Source organism: Triturus cristatus, chromosome 12, assembly GCF_964204655.1.
Source record: "Triturus cristatus chromosome 12, aTriCri1.1, whole genome shotgun sequence".
NCBI classification, from domain to species: Eukaryota; Metazoa; Chordata; class Amphibia; order Caudata; family Salamandridae; genus Triturus; species Triturus cristatus.
Genome location: NC_140595.1, coordinates 101698336 through 101718986, shown reverse-complemented (window position 1 = coordinate 101718986; position 20651 = coordinate 101698336). Strand labels below are relative to the sequence as shown.

Sequence of the window (20651 nt, the reverse complement as noted above, 5' to 3'; positions counted from 1 at the left end):
GCTGTTCCCTCATACTGAATTGCACTGGGCTATAATGGGCCGGAATATGTCACTGCGGGTAGTGCTCTATTATGCAGCACTGTCTCCTAATCGGCTCCATAATTACATATTGAGCAGTGATGTATTGTACAGGGGATCATCCTCTTTACAAAGTGTTGTAAAGTGCTCCAATACCTTCGGGTCTGGCTAGCGCTATGAAGAGGTGTGGCGCCGCGGCCAGGGTGACTGTCTCCAGAATCTGGGGATCACAGTTCGATCCCCGGCGGCAGATTAGCCCAGCACCATGCGACTCTGGGCAATAGCTTGCTTAATCTTCCCGACGACCCCCAGCGCCTAGAGACCCTTACGGGCGATTGTTCGCACTTTACAAATGTGGATTATTATTATTATTACATAAAACTCCTAAATAATCATTCTTTCATTCTGAGCAGTGTTGTGTTGCAACGTACTGATTTATGTCTTATTAAACTTTGTATTTCAAACAGCCGTACATTACCAAAATGCTGCATTTTGATCGTCTTCTAGTCGGTCAATATCTACCCAGGAGATTCATAGTTAGCACCTGAGACAAACCTCATTACAAAATCAATCATCGTGTTACTATGCCTTTTTCCCATAATAGCTGCCTGCGAAGATCACCTAAAGAACTATAGAGTGTTCACGTTTTGACAGGGGCGGCTTTAGCACTGGTGGCGCCCCGTGCGAAAGTGTTTGTTGGCGCCCCCCCAATGACCACCTTCGCCACGGATTCCCTCACTACCACCATTTGACAGTGCCCCCAAGTCTCCATATCCAATGTCTCTTAGATTCATTTAGTTGTATAGCGCCACTCATATCAGTTTAAGGTGTCAGAACACTTTACATCACACATGCATTGCACACAGACAATCAATCATCGCTGTGTAAATCAGTATTTAGGAAATGCTACATAAGACAGTGGCCTACAAGGCGTAGGAGTCACATTTCATCCATAGTGGTAGCCAATATAGTTTAAGAGTCCTTGGACTGGAAAATCACAAATTCAGAATTTAAAATGCGACACCATTGTTAGGGGTTTTCTTTAATAATAAGTATTGATTTCTACCCAAATGAATCACGTTTACAATATTAGGACAACGAAAGACTGGGCAAAAAATATATTGCTCTAATATTTTCCGTGTAGTTTGCATGCAGCTCTTTAATGGCAGTTAATAGCTCACTGCTCTATATTAGGATTTTAACCTATAAACTGCAAGTAACAAGAGGATCTCTGACAAAAGCTGTAACCCATTGACCTATTTATATTATACGCACTTAGTGATGTGAATGAGACACATTCTTTGCATCAGGCATATTAACCCTCTGCGCTATGATGAGTCAAAACTTTCACTAGACAAAGCTCCAGTCTCTCTCCAGGAAGAACATTAGAATTAATTAAAACGATTAACCTGGCGAACCACCCCAAGTCAGCGCCTGGTGCGGTGGCGCCAATCACACCGCCCTAGAGCCGGCCCTGCGTAGTGAACAGATTGTGACTGCATTATTGTGCATGCTGCTTGAGAGGACAGCTTCAAAATGTTTTCCATTTTGAGTAAAGAATCTCAAAATATACAGAAAATTGTTCTGCTACAAGTTCCTGAAATAAATGAGTCCCTGAAACCATTCCTTCCCATTTGTTCATATTGTATGTTAAAACTATTCCAGGTCAGTCGGGTTCCTTTCACAGGGACTCAATTCTATTCATTAACCCTAACCTGCTCTACGGGTAACACTTTAAATTCACAACAGCACCTATTCCTGAAATATCCATCCAGGAATTTCTCACTAAATATAAAATGTTAGCACTCTAGTTGTTTATTAGAACATTGCAATGTTGAGAGCTCCATTGAAAACAGTGGAGTGCTCTGGGCTTCTAATGGCCGGTAGAAGCCCAGAGCTCCAGCATTCCAATGTTGTCCTTCATGAAGCACAATATTACCAGTACACATACGCATATTGCAAAATCTCAGGGCTATAACAAACAAAGACAGAAATTACCCTGTGACTAGACATTTCGAGAAAGCACATAATGGCAATATACACCTTATGAAATACAGCTGTTTAGCACATGGCCCCAAAGACAAAAGGGGCGGAGACCATGAAGTGAAACTGAGACAGTTAGAGACAAAACTGATATTAAATATGGATTGTATGGGACTGCATGGCCTCAATATTGATGAAGAACTATATGTATTTTTAAGATAGTACGCAGGTATGCCTTCTCTCACAAAAACACATTCGGCTTCAGCATGGATTTTTAACTAGAATATATGAAATAATACATATCACATTTTCTTTTTAGTGAGGTGTAAGGGACACGCTATATTAATTTATGCACTGGTATCCAATTGTACATATTGATTATGCTTAATATGGAGGTGGCCTAAGTGGTTTAGATAACGGATAATTATAGTGAGAATATTGGGATAGGTGGTGTATTGTAAAATGTTTCTTTTATTCTTTGGGGCCATTTGAAAATGTATATGAAATATAAAGTATTATCGCACTGGGGTGAAATATGTGTAAATTAAATAGTGGGGATGATGGCATTGATTGGTAGCCCACTGGGGCGGTATGATGAGTTTAAAATGAATTTATGTACAGGTTTTGATATACCTAGCCACAATTTGTGTGATATCGCCATACATTTACAATATGAAGATAGTGGTTTATCTGATATTTCGAGGTATGCGACCCCTTCGGAAATGGGTTTTATAATTAAATCCATTTATACACATATAGAGACTGTATTATACATCATGACTCCATTGGAAATGTTTAATTAATTTTATACAATCTCATTCAATTTATTGAATTTGTATTTTGATTGGGAATATTTGTATATACTTGAATTTTGGATGAATTTAACCACTCAAATATGGCCGCTGGACTAAATGTTTGAAGCAGCAGAAAAACATTGTTTGTTCACCGTTTATGTTGATGCACTTGGGTTAGATGTATAGAATGAAATTGAATCCAAAATGGCACTGTATCGCGAGCAGGGTTACTGTGCAACCAAAACACGTAGATAGTTCCTCGCACACCGAAATAACTTTCCAAACTTCCGGGAGTGCCGTGTCCTTGCGTAATAATCCTCGAAGGATGTTGGTGGCATGTTAGCATGAACGTGCTGAAGATGGCAGCCCTGACGTTCAGGCTGCATACCTGCATTCGCTACAAGAGGATATATATATATATATATATATATATATATATATATATATATATATATATATATATATATATATATATATATATATATATATATATATGTATATATATATTATCTACTGGCGGTCGCCAGTAGATAGTTATAGTTACAACCTAGTTTCCATAGGAAATCTCAAAATTCTATTTTGAATAACTTTGGTGCCGGTTGACGAATCCTCGCAAAATTTTCAAAACAAATGGGGCGCTCCGTTCAGCTCCTACCCTGAAAGTCTCGGGGTGATTCGTCAAGCGGGGGCCGAGAAAAAGGGGGGGTCCCAAAACGCGTTTTCCCCATGCATTTTTCCATAGGACCTTTAGTCGCAGCTACAGCCCGAACGGCTGAACAGAATTACGTGAAATTTGGCAGAGAGGTAGCCATAAGGTCAAGGAAGTGCCTTTTGCAGGTCTGGTGTAAATCTGTTCAGTATTTCCTGAGAAAATAGCATTTAAAAGCATATCAATATCTATACGCGCGCACTGTGCGCGCACTGTGCGCTCACCCTGCCGAGCGCGAGCGCAATTCTGATTGGTTGTTAGATGTCGGTAAACATTCGAATCGGTCGAAACCAGGAAGTGTCAGCCGCCATTTTGTCTCTCGCAGTCTTACGGGGTGAAAAACAAAGGTGGAGAACGTGAAAAGGGGGCAGAGTGGACAGTTCCTGACCCCCTAGCCTTGGTCAGGGGGTCACAGAAGGACCCCCAAGGGAGAAAAAAACATTTTTTATTTTTTTTTAAATCGCGATCCGTGGGCGCTCGGTGTGCGAGGCGCACCGAGTGCCCACAGAGCACGCACGGTGTGCGCACGGTGTAAAACCTGAAAAAAAAAACCATAACTTAGCATTTAAAAAACCATACAAATTCACTGAAAAAACCATAGGTTTCACACACGTTATAGTTACGAATTAGCATTTAAAAAACCTTGCAAATTCACTTAAAAAACCATAGGTTTCACACATGTTATAGTTAGCTGGACATTTCACTCGTAAAAAAACAATGAAATTCCCCCGTTATAGTTACTGCAGGCAACTATAGCTCACGCGACCGCAATCCTCTGCTGATGATGTCAGATATTACATCACTGATGACATATGTGTCTTTCTGAAAAATAAATATTTGTAATATATGTATAGCTAAAGATTAATGGAAGAAGAAATGGGTAAATAAGTGTCTAAATACAGTGATGTAATATCTGACGTCATCAGCAGAGGATTGCGGTCGCGTGAGTTATAGTTGCCTGCAGTAACTATAACGGGGGAATTTCATTGGTTTTTTACGAGTGAAATGTCCAGCTAACTATAACATGTGTGAAACCTATGGTTTTTTAAGTGAATATATATACATATAACTATATATAATATATACATATACACAAATATATGTATATATATATATACATGTAAATTATACATTATATAGAACCGTGGCTGTGAGGATCTGTCGACCGATGGTGGCCGTGGCTTATACAAAGCCGGGGATGTCCCTCAATAAGATTTACACCAACAGAACCTATGTGATCCAGCGACAGGCGAAAGGTGTTTGAAGTAGGACAGAGACTCACAAGGACATAACTGGTGGTGAGCATTGTGACATGTATTTACATCGCAATTCTGATTTTACAGAGTCAAATCACTCAATTTATTGAATGATAGTGCACGGTGCTCTTACACCAGTTTGGACGAAAGGAAGCCTTCCTATTGGCTGCAATATTGACCAATCAAGTGACTCTTTGGTGTATTTAAAAACAAAAGAAGGACTCTCATCCTGTTTCTCTGCATTTTTGCTTTGAACCGCACTGACGAAGGCATAATCGCTGAAACGCGTATTCGGAATTAAAGCTGACAAATTTCACCTCGCGAGTGCAGCATTGTTGTTAGTTGTTGTGGAACATGGCGGGTCTCCACCCCCGCCTTTTGCATGCACCCGCCGTGTGCTCGAACAAGCGCCCAGGAGGTGGTACATGGAGCAGAATAAATATATATATATATATATATGTATTTCTTATATGTCCTGTCACCCTTTAGTCCTACTTCTATGTCTGGGCTGTTCCGGTTTTTGCTTTCGTAAATCTGGTCCCCCTACCCCTCTAGCACTATGCACGGCCTGAGAGCTCCTGACTGGCTCCGGAGAATGGGGGGTCCTCCATGTACTTTACAGGGGGGGTCCCCTCAAGTTTCGTTACACCACTGATCCTAGCCATGACCTCTTGAACTGTGGGACCTGTTTAAACTGTTTAGTCCTAGAAAGTCTGAACATACACATGGTCTCCTCTTCTAGCCTTTGTCCTAACTATGTCCTATTGCACAAAAGTGAAACCATAAATTCCAGGAGTGAAAGCGCGCTGACAATTACAAGGCCAAGTTTTATTAATCAATCATATCTTGTACTCATATTTGGTTACGAAACAGCCTAAGCAGTTTTGGGTTAATGAATCACCCATCCAATATCCTTTTAAGATTTGTCGCAAGAGAATTTGGCAACAGCAATGATCACTAGCAGTTGATGATAAAAGATTAGTAAATGTACAACCAGATATATAGTTGTAAACATCCTCTCAGGCTGCTATAAATGAACTTTGCTTCATTTTTACAGATATGTTAGAAGTATGGGAGGCTAGTTGTATCGAAAAACACCATCTCCAGTTCCTCATCAATTATGTTTGACCAATAGTACTACTGATCTTCCTATTACTAGCACTAGTAGTAACACCCGTACTAGAACTATACATTTTCTTATTTTTATAACCATTATTAATGCTGCTATTTCTGCTGCTCTTTTTGTTTTCATTTTTATTGCTATTTTGATTGCTATTACTATCTTTAAGTAAGGCTCTGCAAATTTGCAAACTAAGTGGTTTGCAACTTCCTGTAATTTTTCTGAAAGATTCACAACGTTGGGAGTCACATGGAGTGGGCAGTTGGTTGCACCCGAGAGGTGGTTGCGTGTGTGGTGTTTACAGAAGGCCCTGCCTCCACTGGCGATGCCATCTGAAGTCGATAAGGATTGTGTGGAATATTGCATGGTGCAAATCTCCGGGCACAGATTCTCGGGCTATGTGTTGTGCAGTAAAACGCAGCAACCTATGCAACACCGCATGTTCTCACACTGTTTTCTGCGATGCTTTGCATTCTTATTACACTGGAAGCGGGTACTCAGGGCCATCTTAAGAATTTTAGGGGGGTCCGGTCAAGACATATTTTAGGGGCTCCTGGTATTGAACACATTTGGGTATTTTTACCCTTTCTATGCTAATTCAAACCCACACAATGCCAAGCTATTCAAAATACCATGATAAACTTTAAAAGGGTTACACAAAAACAGTAGTAATATGTCTTACAAGGACACAAAAAATCCTCAAAATTGCACTGGGTAGAAAGACAGAGTCAGAGATAGCGATAGGTAGAGAGGGCGACAATTGAGATAGAGGAATAGGCCAGTCAGTGGTCAAATAGAGCAAAAATTAATTATCCCAAAGTTCCCATTGGGCAATTGTCCATTTTGCCCATGCCTTGAAATGCCTCTGGTGGCACTCTCTTTAGAGGAATGAGTGAAAAGTGAAGGGTGTTAACAAAGGCAACATCCCCTCTGGCCTGGTTTATGACTTATTATTTTTCTGAAGAGAGGGACTAATTTTGAGGTTAGCCTGCGTGGATCTGCGCTAGCGCCTTTCTGAGTTTTAGGAAAACAATCCCACTCAATGTATCCTGTAGAAATGTTTCAGTGGTCCTGGCAGGTTGTTTCTAGTACTGCTGTTTTAGATTGGTTGCTTTCATGAGAGTGAAGCTGAACAGGTTTGTTCCAAAAACAAACCATGTGGGGGTAATGTCCCCGGGGAGCTTAATCGCATGTGACTTTTGGAAACAAGCAAGCTGATGATTCATAAGAACTTTGTTTGAATGTGCAGCTTTTCTGCAAAAAGGGAATAATCTACAATGCAGAATAAATGATCGTATCACTGCATGATCCTGGGACCGGTTGGTTGTTGCAGCAACTGTCCCCATGTGTGTAACTGCATGTGTGCTACCTTATGTGTGCTACCACATGTGTACTACCTTGATTTGAAGATTATTATCTGGAGGGGGAGTGTGAGGGGTGGAAGGATGGGAGGGGGACGGCCTGAAAGCACATGCAGTCTTAAAAAGTGCAACAAATAAAATAAAAAAGTAGCCCAGGCTCAAAAAGCGATAGCAGGGAGAGGAGACTCACTGAGAAAAGAATCAGTATTTGTGCCATGCTCCAGGAGAGCAACAAAGACCAAGGAGGAAGTGAAGCAGGCATGTGTTGATCAAAAAGGAGCAAGAAAATGAGAGTGACGATGAAGCCAACCAGTGGTAACCAATGGTCGAGGTCTAATCCCCTTGTAAGGTAACAAAATGCCATGCACTGTTTCCGGCGTGTCCTAAAATCTAATGCATCATGATAAAACCCTGAAGCAATGTCATGGCAAGAACAGGAACAGGAAGTAACCAGAGCATCAATAGTCCTTTTTTCGTTTCTGTAGTTCACACTCTTTGAGTATCTGCTAGTACTTAAGCAGCAAATAAAACGTTTTTCAGTGGCTAAGGGCTTGTCAAGGGGTCAATAATGTGATGCGATTGGGACTACCAACACAACTACTAACCACCACACTTCTACAATTGGTACAATTCAGACTATTCAAAGCCCCAAAGCTATAAGAATAGCTTTGGCACCAGGTACTACTTATTTTCACTGTATTTTGAATTAATTAACAACTGTAGTGCTCATCTCTAAATCAGACAACCATCGCCACCATGTGGCAGACTGCCATAAGTGTCGGTGTTGACAAATAAAAGCTGGTGTCCAGCACTGGAAAATACCGGCACAAATTAAACACTGTGAACTAGACAGAATATATGTCAGAGTTACGAATATCATATATTATATAGGATAATGCTCATTTTGTACAGTAGATTAATATTTTGGAGTTGGTGTGTCTTTCTCTCCCATTAATTTAACCTATTTATCACCTAACTACAGGTCTATCGACCCCTCACTTGCAAATCTTGTGGTAGCTAAAGTCCCAAGTCCTACATTCCCCATGTACATTCCCAATCACAGGTCTATTACTTGGTGGAGACATTTTGCTGTTTTACTAAATTGAAACATATTATCTTCCTTGAAAAGGAAGGCTTTTTGTAAACCCCAGTTAAATAAACTTTCTGTGCTGTTTACTAAGCTCTCATTTCTACTTTCCATAGGTTGGAAACATTTGGAATTTTCAAGAATGAACAGCTGGATTCTAATATCAATCATTTTGGCTACTGTGTGTGTATACACAAGTGATGGCCAAGGTAAGCTTTTACCAAACTATTTGAGGCTGAGAACTGGATCCTACAGTAGTAGGTACTCTTGGTAAAAAGTAGGTGCATTCAAATGTTTGAAAGTCTCCATATTTAATCCTCATGACTAGAAATATATGAAACACCATGAGAATGTGAAGGTGAGATAAGGTGGTACAGTTGGCTTTTTTGCCACCCAATTTATGGATTTGCACAATTATATAGAGGATAATGTGTCCAGTCTTTATTTGCATCTATTTTTCCAGAGTTGTTTACACCTTTTGGTCCCAATTTAAAAGGGTGTTTTTGGCCGTAAATGTAAGTTTAAGGGCAAAAATATATCATTGGCATCCGCGAACAAGTCACAAAATGATACCTGGTACGTGTAAATGGATTTATTACTGCAGATTTCTCCACATCGCGTATGTGGAAATCCACCGTGGTAAATCCAACTCAAGGCATTGCAAGGGGTTGTACCACGGCGGGTTTGACTTGTACAATCGGGAAGGTCCACAGTCATGTATGTGTATGGCCATGCCCATACGCCATTCCGACCCGTTTCCACCACACAAATGGTTGTAAGATACTTCAGCCAAGGCTGGAGTAACCCTACCTCAAACATAGGCAGCTGTTACTAGATGTGCTCAGGGTGTTGGGGAAGGGTTACTCCACTGTACAAAATATTGGGGAGAGGATGTGGCCTTACGGCTGGAGTGGTTGATCTCGACGCTGGGGAACGGGGTTCGAGTCTCCGCAGGGACGCTCAACCTCCTGTGATTCTGGGCAAATCACTTAATCTCCCCGTGCCTAACAAAAAAGTAATGTGTCCGTCTGTAACACAACTGGTGCTCATGTAAAGCGCTCTGATACCTTCAGGTCACATTTGCGCTATATAAAACACAGAAAAAAAATTTACTCCCCTGAAGAAAAAGAAAAAAAAAGGTGCATAATTCTAAGCTATGTAGAATTGTGCACTGAGGAAACAGGTCGTCATGGGATAGTTCACATGACATTTCCAGTAGTACATCTGGACGCCTGCCCCTGGTACAGCCTTCCAGGCCTTCACATAGTTCATGCAGGAGATGTGGCTCCCTTACTCTGCTTGTTTGGGGGGTTTGTGAATGGAGCGCTCTATCCACCCCGCATGTGCTTTTATCACCAACTGAATGCAGAACGCGAGCAAAGGGCAACTAACCCTAAATGTGCAATGCTCTATTTCGAAGATAGTTGTGAATTAGCAGATATATTATTTGATCCCTTTTTGGTCCAGTCAGCAGCGTACTTAACCAAGAAACTGTGCAAAGATCATTAGATCAATTAAAAGTAAAAAGGGTAATCATTTTGAAAGACTGTTAAATGAAAGATACGTTAGTTGACTCGATACTACAGAGTCCTTTTATGAACTCTATGACGCAATAAATCAGCTCACAACAGCAGTGGCAGAATAGAGTCAATGGTAGACACAAAAGACAGACTTTTGGAATCAGATTTTTCACCCTGAAAGTCTTTTTCTCAGCCTTTTTATAAATATAAATATGTTTTGCAAACAGGGCCTAAAGACTTAATAATTGGCTGAAGCCCCCCCTTCAAGGTAGCTGGAGTAAGGCCGACATTAAAAGTTACAAGTGCCCCAGACGTAGTTGTGCTATTTATTGCACCTATGAAATCCAATATTCTCATTTTCAAACTTCTGGTGGTATAAATTATCACTATTACAGGTTTTAAGGTATAATATGCAGATTTTGATGCGCTCCCCCAGATACAGCCACACCACTTGTAATTACGAGCCCTGTGGAAACAGCTGTATACAAAGGGATCCTATAACAGTGGACAGACCCCAAACTGAGGTCTTTGTTATCTAGAGGATTCTCACAAAAATGCCATGGGGGGGTGCGGCCTTTGCTGCTGTGCCATTATCAGCTCCATTTTTCTACTATTGGGTACCACCATTGACCTGCACACTTGTTCCCTCACAGCAGATTAGAAAGTTTGCCTCTTCCAGTGCCAAAATAAACCTTCCAAGCAGCCCTCTCGAATGTTTGCCTCATGATTTATGTGTGCGGGGAGGCAGTCAAGTCAGGGCACGTGAAAGACATTTACAACAGAGTTCATAAGGTCCTCGAAAAATATTTGACTTTGCATTATCAAATTTCAAATGCCCAGGTCTGTGGTTTTCGACAATATTTGCAAATCTTATCACTCTCAGTCCTGTAGGGTGCACTGTGAGTGATCCTGGTTACTACTTAGACAGCAGGTGCAAAGAGTACAGGCCAACCAAACATGATGCATTGTGCTGAGTCAGAAGAGAAGGAAGGAAACTGCAAATCCTCTTTTTAAAATCAGTGACTCTGGAGCTGATATGGGAGAGGAACAGGTCCAGGTCAAATCTAGGTCAGTAGCACAGATTGGACTTGAAAAATGGATGGCAAAAATGTTCTAAGAAGGTTTCCACAATCAGACCTTCTTTGAAACTGTAGTAAGGAAAAGAACTTACAGTACCACTAAAACAAATGAACACTTGCTAGTAAGCATTGATGCCAAGACTTGGTATGATCGTCATGCATCAGTCAAATAGTCACAAACCATTTTGGACCTTATACTAAGCTGCGGCTCGTGCAGGTAAGAGCGGTTGGGCCGGGTTGTGGGGATTTCGACAGATGATGACGAGGGAAATTTAAGGGGCAGATTTACAATAACTGGCGCAACCCTGCTTATCAGCAGGGATGCGCCAGTTATTTTGAGTGACATTCGAAACCCCTTGCGCCACCATGGATGAGCACCGTGGCGCAAGGATAGACACATGTGAGACGCATCTGTCAGCTTATAGGTGACGCAGTGCTGCAGTTGTGTTTCAAACGCGATGCAACTCCAGCACTGCTCAGAGGCGCCCTATACTTGCTGTGCTGCATCACTACAAGCAGGCGTAAGGTTTTGATGCAGCGGGGACGTAAAAGTGACTCCGTGAAATCTTGTAGAGTTCACTGCGTCACTTTTACGGGGCTTCCTTGCGACGGAACGCCCACCCTGCATACATTATACCTGATAATGTAGCGCAGGGCTTTACAACATGATGCATCTCACTAGATGCATCACGTTGTAAATATGTCGCATAGAGGCGCATTGTTTACGCCACCGCTGCGTCACAAAAGGGACGCAACAGCGGCTTAAAAGTGTCGCAAGGGGCTTGTAAATCTGCACCTAACTATTTATTTTAATTTTCCCACACATCATCGGTCAAAATTACTCCTCGCCCGGCTCCACAGCCCTTACCTGCACGGACCGCAGCTGCTTATACTTCTGACAGCCGAATATGTAAAAACATTTGGCAGCTGTATCAATAAAACATCAGAGTCGAACTCACAATTGTATAAATAAGACATGGATTGAGCTCACATCTGAAGCTTTACAAAGGACATATACGAGGTGGAACCATACAGCAAAATATGCTTCTGAACTGAATGGATCTATAAGTGGTAGCCATGGGTACCAGCTGATAACCCTGTCTTACTGTTAAGCTACCCCAGGCTCAGGGTCATGAAGGCAGCAGTAAAAACAGATCTTCTCGTCAGCAACGCAATATTTACTGAGTTTTCCTTCAATATACTCCTTCACAAAGTTCTAGAGAATTGCACTCAATTAAAAGTTTGCTCTCAGTCTGTGATCCTAAAAACAGAAATTCTGATATTAACATAGACTTCCTTATGGTAACTGAACTCTTACTGCAGTGCAATATCTGTACAATATATGGCACCTGATACTTTGTCCCTTATATACAATGTATATGTACATATGATGCACACATCAAAGGAAACAAGCATTTGCAATGCAAGAGGTCTCCCAATACTGAAAGTTTGAGCCAATAATAATGCAACTTCAATAGCTCAAACTTTCAGTAATTGCATTGCAATTTTTTTTAATATTTATTTATTTTTTAAGCAACAACGCTTTAGCTTAAGATGTTTAAAGCTAAAGCACGGGTGCAGTAATTGTAATAAAAGTAAAGAAATAGAAAAAAACTGCATGTGGCCGCATTTTTTTCTATTTATTTACTTTTGCTACAATGGCGACACCCGTGCTTTGCCTTTCAACATCTTAAGCTACGTGCAGGTGCCGCAAATTGCTTCAAAAGTAAAAAGCAAATAAGTAGAAAAAAGGCATGGGGACGCATTTTTTTTATTTCTTTGCTTTTGAAGCAATCGCAGAACCCACACTTAATATCTTAAAATGCTGAAGCGGGGGTGCCGCGATTGTAAAAAAGTAAAGAAATAAAATTAAAAAGTTGGCCAGCTGCATTTTTTTCCTATTTATTGACTTTTAAAGCAATCGCAGCACTCATGCTTTATCTTACGATGACTAAAGCTAAAGCGCGAGTGCCACCATTGCTACAGAAGTAAACAAATGGAAAAGAATTGGAGGCTGCCTGCTTTTTTTCTATTTATTTACTTTACTTACAATGGTGACGTCCTCTCTTTAGCTTTAAACATCTTAAGCTAAAGCGCGGGTCCCGCAAATGCTTCAAAAATAAAGAATTAGAAAAAGATGCATGGGGACACATTTTTTTTCTATCTATTTACTTTTGAAGCAATTGCGGCACCCACGCTTTAGCTTAAGATGTTTAAAGCTAAAGCAGGGTGTGCCGCCATTGTAAAAAAAGTAAAGAAATAGAAATAAAAAGTCAAGTGGCCGAGTTCAGCGAGCCGCAAATAACAAAAGAAAGGTGTGGCTGACATTATTGCAGCTGAGGAATGCTGCGCTGGTTAAATAAATTTGAAAAAGCATTGGGTGAGAGCGTGTCCTGCCTGCAACAGCAGGTAGGGCGAAAGTGACTTAATAAAATAGTGCTTTGAGGCTGTAATTAAAACAGCTAGAGCAGTGGTCTTCAAACCTTTCGATGTCGAGACCCCCATCAAAATTTTCTAGGTGCAAGGAACTCCCTACTGACAAAACAATTCTAGAACCTGGTACTCCTTATCATTGACAACCATAAATGCTCTCCAGAGAACCGGTCAATCTGTGGTTGCACCTCATTAGTACCAGTTTAACACCCAAATACAGAAATAAGCAACAAAAAGGTGACCAGTGCAGCTTTACAAAGGGCCTTCTACTGAGCGGCAACACCTATTGCTGCTTTTTAGAAACTTTTTAACCATTTGAGTACAAAAAAAATGTTTTTTGTTCAAATGAGCAGAATATGCAGAATAGGATGTATTATGTGGCAAAAGCAGCAAATCTATAATTATGCTAAAATTGCTGCGGCCGCACAATCACATAATCCCAGTGGCCCTTGCTGTAATAGCTGTAATGCATGGGCTGCAAACCCTACTATGTTTCATGGGATGCTGACGCCTTGGCATTTACAGCTGCATGTAACTGGAGGTAGCTGAACATCATTCATCATAATTAAAACATGACATTTACAATCATTCATGATAAATTGTAAGGTTCAAGTAGTACGCTTTAATTCCAGGGTATGAAGTGGTCCCTTAAGCTTCCTTCATACTGTTTTCCTAAAAATGTTTTTATTTTTAACATTATGAAAATAAATGCTTTTATTTTAGCAAAAAATGACTCTTGGTTATATTAGTTTGTTTCTGTTGTTGACTTCAGTCATGTTTTGGGGCCTGGAGGGCCTTCAGAGTCTGAAAATGGGGGCTGGGTCAAAGGTGTGGCTAAAAACAAAATATTCTGCTCGTTTTTGAGGTCTTTCACCGTCAGGCAGCTGCATATAACACAACGGGCAGCTTCAATGAATAATAAATACATTTTAAAAACGTTACTTGGTGGCAAATGCACTATAGTACATTATGAAGCCTCTAATAGTTAATGCATTACAAAGATCTGTGTGAAACCAGAGAGCCACAGAATTAAATCGTGGTTGTTGCAGTGGAGAATAGTGACTTGGGTATTTTTAGTGCTATGAGGTCACAGCCTGTGACAGAAAGCACTGTGAATATGTGAGTCTTTTTTTAATACTTGCATTATACACATTATAAGATTGGCCACTACAAAATGCGAAATGTTTTATGATAAAATTGAGCTTTCAAAATATAGGGGCCTGTGTACAAGCCCCTTGCCCTGCTGGTGCGTCCCTTTTTATGACGATCTGGTTGCGCAGAGCCCAGACCCATATCTACGAGGCCACGCAAAGTCACTTTGCATGGCTTTTAATGGCCTCCTAGATATGATGTAAGTCAACGCAGCGTTGCCTTACACTGGTGGGTTTTCCCACGCAACATCGATGGGTTTTGACACATACCCAGATTTACAATGATCTGTAAACCTGAGGATGCGTCAAAACTGTACACCGCCCCAGGGCCTGAGTAACGAGGAGAAATATCTTTATTTCTCCTCAATTGTTTCCACTTTCTATGTGCAGCACACATAGAAAGAGGAAGAAACCTCCATAGATTGTTTTCGTGCAGGAAGGTGTGCCTTCCTGCACAAAAACAATCCTGCCAACAATGCAGACACCCTTGCACCATGGTTCAAGGTGCCTGCGTTGGTGCTAGGCACCAAATTATGCACCGGCAAAAAGGACAGGAATGCACCGTATCTTATAAATACGGTCCATTTCTGCCCTTTCGAATTGGCATAGGGCAGCACAGCAAAAAAACTTACAGCGCTGCCCTACACTATTTCATTGTAAATCAGGCCCATAGATTTTAGTAATACCTAGACCCTGTGTAATGCAAGTTTTTTTACATAACTGTCCCTTCAACACCTTCTCAGGGATGGTAAGCACTGTGTACATACAATGACAATTAAAAGCAAGCACTTCACAGCTCAGTTAACTCTATGCACTACCACTCAAAAAGCTTCAAGTCATTTGATAAATTTTATTAACTGCAACAGCACTCGCCTGTGCTGTGAAATCGAAGTAAGGCACACACCTAAACAAATGTGCCTTTCTGCCAGTGTGCTGCTGGCCTGAAAGAAATGCAAAAGTGTACAACTAGTTAATCTGCAAATGTATAGGATTTGCAGCTTAACTCATGCACATTTGCATTTCTTTCAGGCCAGCAGCACACTGGCAAAAAGGCGTGTTTAGCTGTCTGCCTGGCTGCAATTTCACAGGAGATTCCCTAAATACGACTCCGGTCGAAACATTTAACTATGGCAATTAACCATCTGAAGAGCGCAACCCCCTTCCCATGACTCCACGCCCCTGGGGGTCGCGCCCCACAGATTGAAGACCTCTGATCTAGAGTAAAAACACATGTAACAGTGGCAGTCCTCATGGGAGGTTACAACAAGAGAAAAGGCAGTACTAAGGAGGGACTACTAAGCCAATATACCAATGAAAAGCCACCATTTACAAAGGACAGTAAAAGGAGCCAATTAGTAAGATGGGCAGAAAGTGGGCGGAGCTTCATGCCCATATCCTGAATACAGCATGTCTCAGAGAGACAGCGCAAGCACTGCCTAGGCGAGACCTAAACATGAAATCTCATAATATTCTCGCGACCACCGTGAGGGAACCATACGGCTGTTTTCGTACAGAGGGCTACATACTTTGCCCACAACTAACTGGTAATATTAATAATCACTGGTCCACTATTTGACATGACCCTGTGTGGAAGGTTATAACACATGCAAATACAATCCTGATAACGCCAGATCTATCATTAATCTGGTAATTCCAAACGCCCTTGTACTTCAAATCATCGACGCACATGAATTAATTTTGACGTTTATCGCCACATATTGAAAAACTCTAACAACGTGAATCTTGCTATTAATACACGGTATTGTCATCGTTGCTTTTAAAATTGACATGAACTTTCGCTAATACCATCAACAGATACAGACTATGATAAAGCCCTGAAGAAGTCCCATGAGGGATGAAACGCGTTGGCAAGTAATTGTGTGGAGCTTTTAAAAGAATAAAGTGCTTTTCAATAAAAGGAACATATTGACCACAATCAAGTATTGCGACCATCTGTTATGCTCATCTGGGAAGCTATTTATTAATATATTGTGCTATTGTTTAAATATGATATACTTGGACATCTACACGTAGAAGTAATTGTTGCTCTCGGGTGCAGGGTCAGTTTTTGTTTTTTAAATCTCATAATATTAACTTCTGTTTTCTCATTTGTATTTCATGCAGGATACTATGAAAACTGCTGTCTGTCTTATGCGCGGAATATACACCTAAAACTCCTTTATAGGCATGTGAAATCCTATAAGCAACAGGAAATCAATGAGAGCTGCAATAAGAAAGCAGTCGTGTAAGTATACACTGTTCCTTTAGTAAGCTTTGCTCAGTGATGACAACGTGTTCCTGCCATTGAGTAATGCCCACAGATTTATGGTCCAGTGGCCAAGAATGATATAATATTTGAAAAGGGACTACAGCTTCTTGTGAAATGCTAGTGGAAACTCACTTTGGTCCAGGCCAGATTATAGACAATTTCGCTTTAATTTGGCACCTCTTGATTCGACAGCGTGATGGCAAGTGATAGGTGACAGATGGACAGATGGAAACCCAACCAGGATTTGGTTGGTGGTAGGGAAGATGAGATCAGATAGATTATGATTAGTGTTCAGACCTTAAAGGAGAAGTACGTGTCAACAAGAAGCACAAATACAAAAGTTCTTCCACCGAATACAATGGTAACGTTTACTGCCCTGTCACTGCTGAAGTCACAAGTCCATCTTAGGGTCCAGCCAAAATTACCATCAGCCAGCATCAGAGAATCCACTTGCTAAAATATATATATTAATATCAATCCTAACAGTTAATTGTCTGATCTGAATGGCATCTGTAGGTTTCCCTTAAGAAAGAATATGCAGGAATTTACGATTCAAAAAAATATATATATTTTCTGTTTAAAAATTGCTTAAATCCTTGGGTATCTACGCCCTTGCTGAATGTTAATGTTAATGCTCATAAATACTTCTGGCCAGTAAGGAAATCAATTCTACAGTGTTCTCGCTGATTGTGACCGGATACAATTTTGTTATTTGTCCCGTAAGAAATAAGTAGCGGCTGCTATTCCAAACAATAAGGATAGTCGAAGTCAGAGAAGGTCCAGATCCTCTGATATTTCTTCTAATATCAACATTCTAAAGAAACTAGGAATATCTCCTAAATGTCTATTAAACATTCAAAAAACAATTATATAAAAAACTGTAATTGTAAAAATGTAGTTTATAGAACTGTTTGATTGCCGAATGAGTTAGATGCACTGTTATTGACCTCTTTTTTTGCTTTTATCCTGGTCATTGATTTGCTAAGTAAGACAGTATTCTCTGTGAACCAAGTCAGTTATGTAATGTCTTATGGTTTGGGATTGATCAAAGATATACATATTTGTTTTTCATGGTTTGGCTTCAAGATCATGAAATGGTTGCAGTGCTTTGAAACATTGTTATTCAAAAAGGAATGCTTTTCATCCTGCTATATAACACTCTTTTCCAGCTTAAACTGAGAATCATGCTCACTTTAAGTGCATTGTACAAGGAAAATAATTGTGTAGAACAATATGTCTGATATGCTTATGAATTTTTGTATGTTTATATTCTTATGATCTATTGTATGTCATAATGGAATTGGACTAGATTTGCTCCACTTATACAATGAGTATATGTGTTCTTGTCTCACGTTCAAGAATTTACATGGAGCCCTAAGTGACTGTCAGGGCCTCAATGTTGTCCTGAGTGCAGATATGAGGTTCTGTGACGGGATGTGGGTTTTGATATGTATTTGAGGTAACCGTAGTGGTAATCTTTAGGTCTTGGCTACAGAGAAAGCTTTAATTGTCTGTTGGCCTGGCTTATTGCTTCCAGTTGACATGGAGTGGGGCTTTGGGTCAGCATCCTTGCTCATGATTGAATGGCTTTGTTGTCTGTACCAGGTGTTTCCTCTTCATTCAAAGGCTTTCCTCTCGATTCTTGTGTTTGTTTTCCCTAAAGCATTTTGGTCTTGCAATCTTTTGATTGGTTTACGTGTATCCTCCCATGGCTGGCATTGCTTCCATTCAGGGAACCACTTTTTCTATTCCGTTATGCACGTCACAGGAGTTTTCTTGCTTTCTTTGTTCACTGTGCTGCTTCCCTCATCATTTTGTCCCCCTCACCCTTCAATCTCCTCTGTGCTCGACAGTTGCTTCCCTGCCCCTCCACATCATGCTGTTCTTAAATATCACGCCACCTCTACTATTTCATTACTTCAGCAATACATTTTTTATTTAAAAAAAAACTTTTGCACCCGACGAACTATCTGCGAGCATTTATCTTACAATAATATTTTTAACTCATTTAAAGAGGGCCGCCCGCGACTGTCCATGCATATGCATGCGGAGCAAGTACCAAGACATCATTTTGTTTTATTTTAACAAACCTGTTGAAAAAATGTGTGCACACCGCCGTGGCCATCTTTGAATGGGTGCATTCAAATAATACATGTGCAATCAAAAATGGAAGCCATGAATGGACATCCATCCGTGGCAGCTCTTTTTGAGAGCATTTGTAATGTTTTCTTTTTTTTTTAACCCCTTCCCCGCTCATGACGGAACCGCTCCGTCATGAGCCACGGTTGCCGTGTGCTCATGAGGGAGCGGTTCCGTCATGCCACGACCGTTGGCGGCCGCTCCGCCCACGCGGCGCTGTTTCCCCGCCTGTGCGGGGGGACAACGCAACTGGGCGGAGTCATGACGGAACCGCTCCGTCATGAGCACAGCTCAACCGTGGCTCATGACGGAGTGGCTCCGTCATGAGCACAGCGCCACCGCGCTGCCCCCCCGCACCCCCCAGCGCTGCGGCGGAATTCCCGCCGCAGCGAAAGGGTTAAAGAACAAAGAAACATGCAGGGAGTTTATTCTCACTTACTACAAGGACATTAAAAGAAGACTCTCCTGATCACTGTGTCACCTTTGTCACTACCTTCCGTAACACTAATGAGCAGTGGTGACACTGCCAAAAATGGTGATACCATAGTACACGTTTAGTCGACACGTGTTGTGATGGCCGTAGTACTGTGCAACTCAATCGCGTGGGAAAAGAGTTTTTCCAGCACAGCAGTTTGTGCCTTTGACGACCTGTTAGGTGAGGTAAGGAAGTCTTTATTCGGTATACAATAAATAGTATAACCATAAAAGCATACAATCATATTTATATATTTTAAAATCAATAAAAATAAATAGGGAATTAAAATAACAGGATAGTTAATTGTCACATCCCAAGATTTGCTTAGCATTGTCTAAGACACATGTTCACAGGCAAAGTTCATTATTTTTCAGCTGTCTTCTTGGTGCAAAAACTACTGATGCCACGGCAGCATTCCTTAAATGTGGTAGGCCTTGCTTTAGTGGCCTGACAGCAGTCTTTTTCAGCCAATTCTGCTGTCTGGACATTCTAGTCAAACACACAAAAGATGGTGGGAGGAATGCTTGCAATTTGTCTAACCACTGGCAATCGCTCGGGGTAGCATTCCATGCCAGCTCAGAATCCCAGCCATACGCATATCCCTCCTGGGCCCGTCAGTTGGGTGCAGCTTGGTTCCAGTGGCACAGTGAGCAAGGGCCCCACTCCAGGCATACTCTTGGCCACTTAGGGCATTACGTCAAACACACAAAAGGTGATGGGGGAATCCATGCGGAGAGGTGTGGCTCACTGGTTAGAGGCGGCAGACCCGTAAGCAGAGAATCGGCCAGGGACCAGGGTTCAATTCCCGACGCGGCAGGGTCGTGGACCAGGGTCAAAACGGACTCGATAATTCTCGCCTCGGTACCTACGCTAACCAGGAACACACTCGGCAACTCTGGGCATTAAGCTTGCCTCATCTCTACAACGGCCCCCCACAGACGCCGGGGATGCCTGGTTTCACCTTGGAGATACCCAGTAAGGGACCATCTCACAGGGAAAACCAGGACGGGTTCCCCAGCGGTCTTCAGCGCCAGGATACTCCGACAGGAGTGATAGTGCGCTTTACAAGTACACACACATGCCACCACTGGCATTCGCTGAAAAGTAATATTCCAACCATCATTTTTTTGCTCACCGTACCACCTCAGATTAGACCCAGCCATATGCAAATCAGTCTTGGTCCTGCTGCAAAAGGAACAGTCCAGTCCAAAGTGCCAAGCTGGGTCCTCTCCAAACCAAACACAAGCAAGTCAAGAC

General features: G+C 41.4%; 1 protein-coding gene across 5 annotated transcripts in view; it reads left to right on the top strand.

Annotated features, from left to right (window-relative positions):
- The window catches only part of LOC146772741 (proto-oncogene Mas-like), a 124105-nt gene that overhangs the window by 50574 nt on the left and 52880 nt on the right, over positions 1-20651 (top strand). For all 5 annotated transcript variants that reach the window (XR_014972297.1, XR_014972296.1, XM_085639018.1 and 2 more), the window contains 2 exons: positions 8445-8537; positions 16636-16756. Coding sequence is in view for 3 of the 5 variants with exons in the window: in XM_085639018.1 (XP_085495144.1) it covers positions 8471-8537; positions 16636-16756 (188 nt within the window). In the remaining 2 variants the exon portion in view is untranslated. The remainder of the gene's footprint in view (positions 1-8444; positions 8538-16635; positions 16757-20651) is intronic.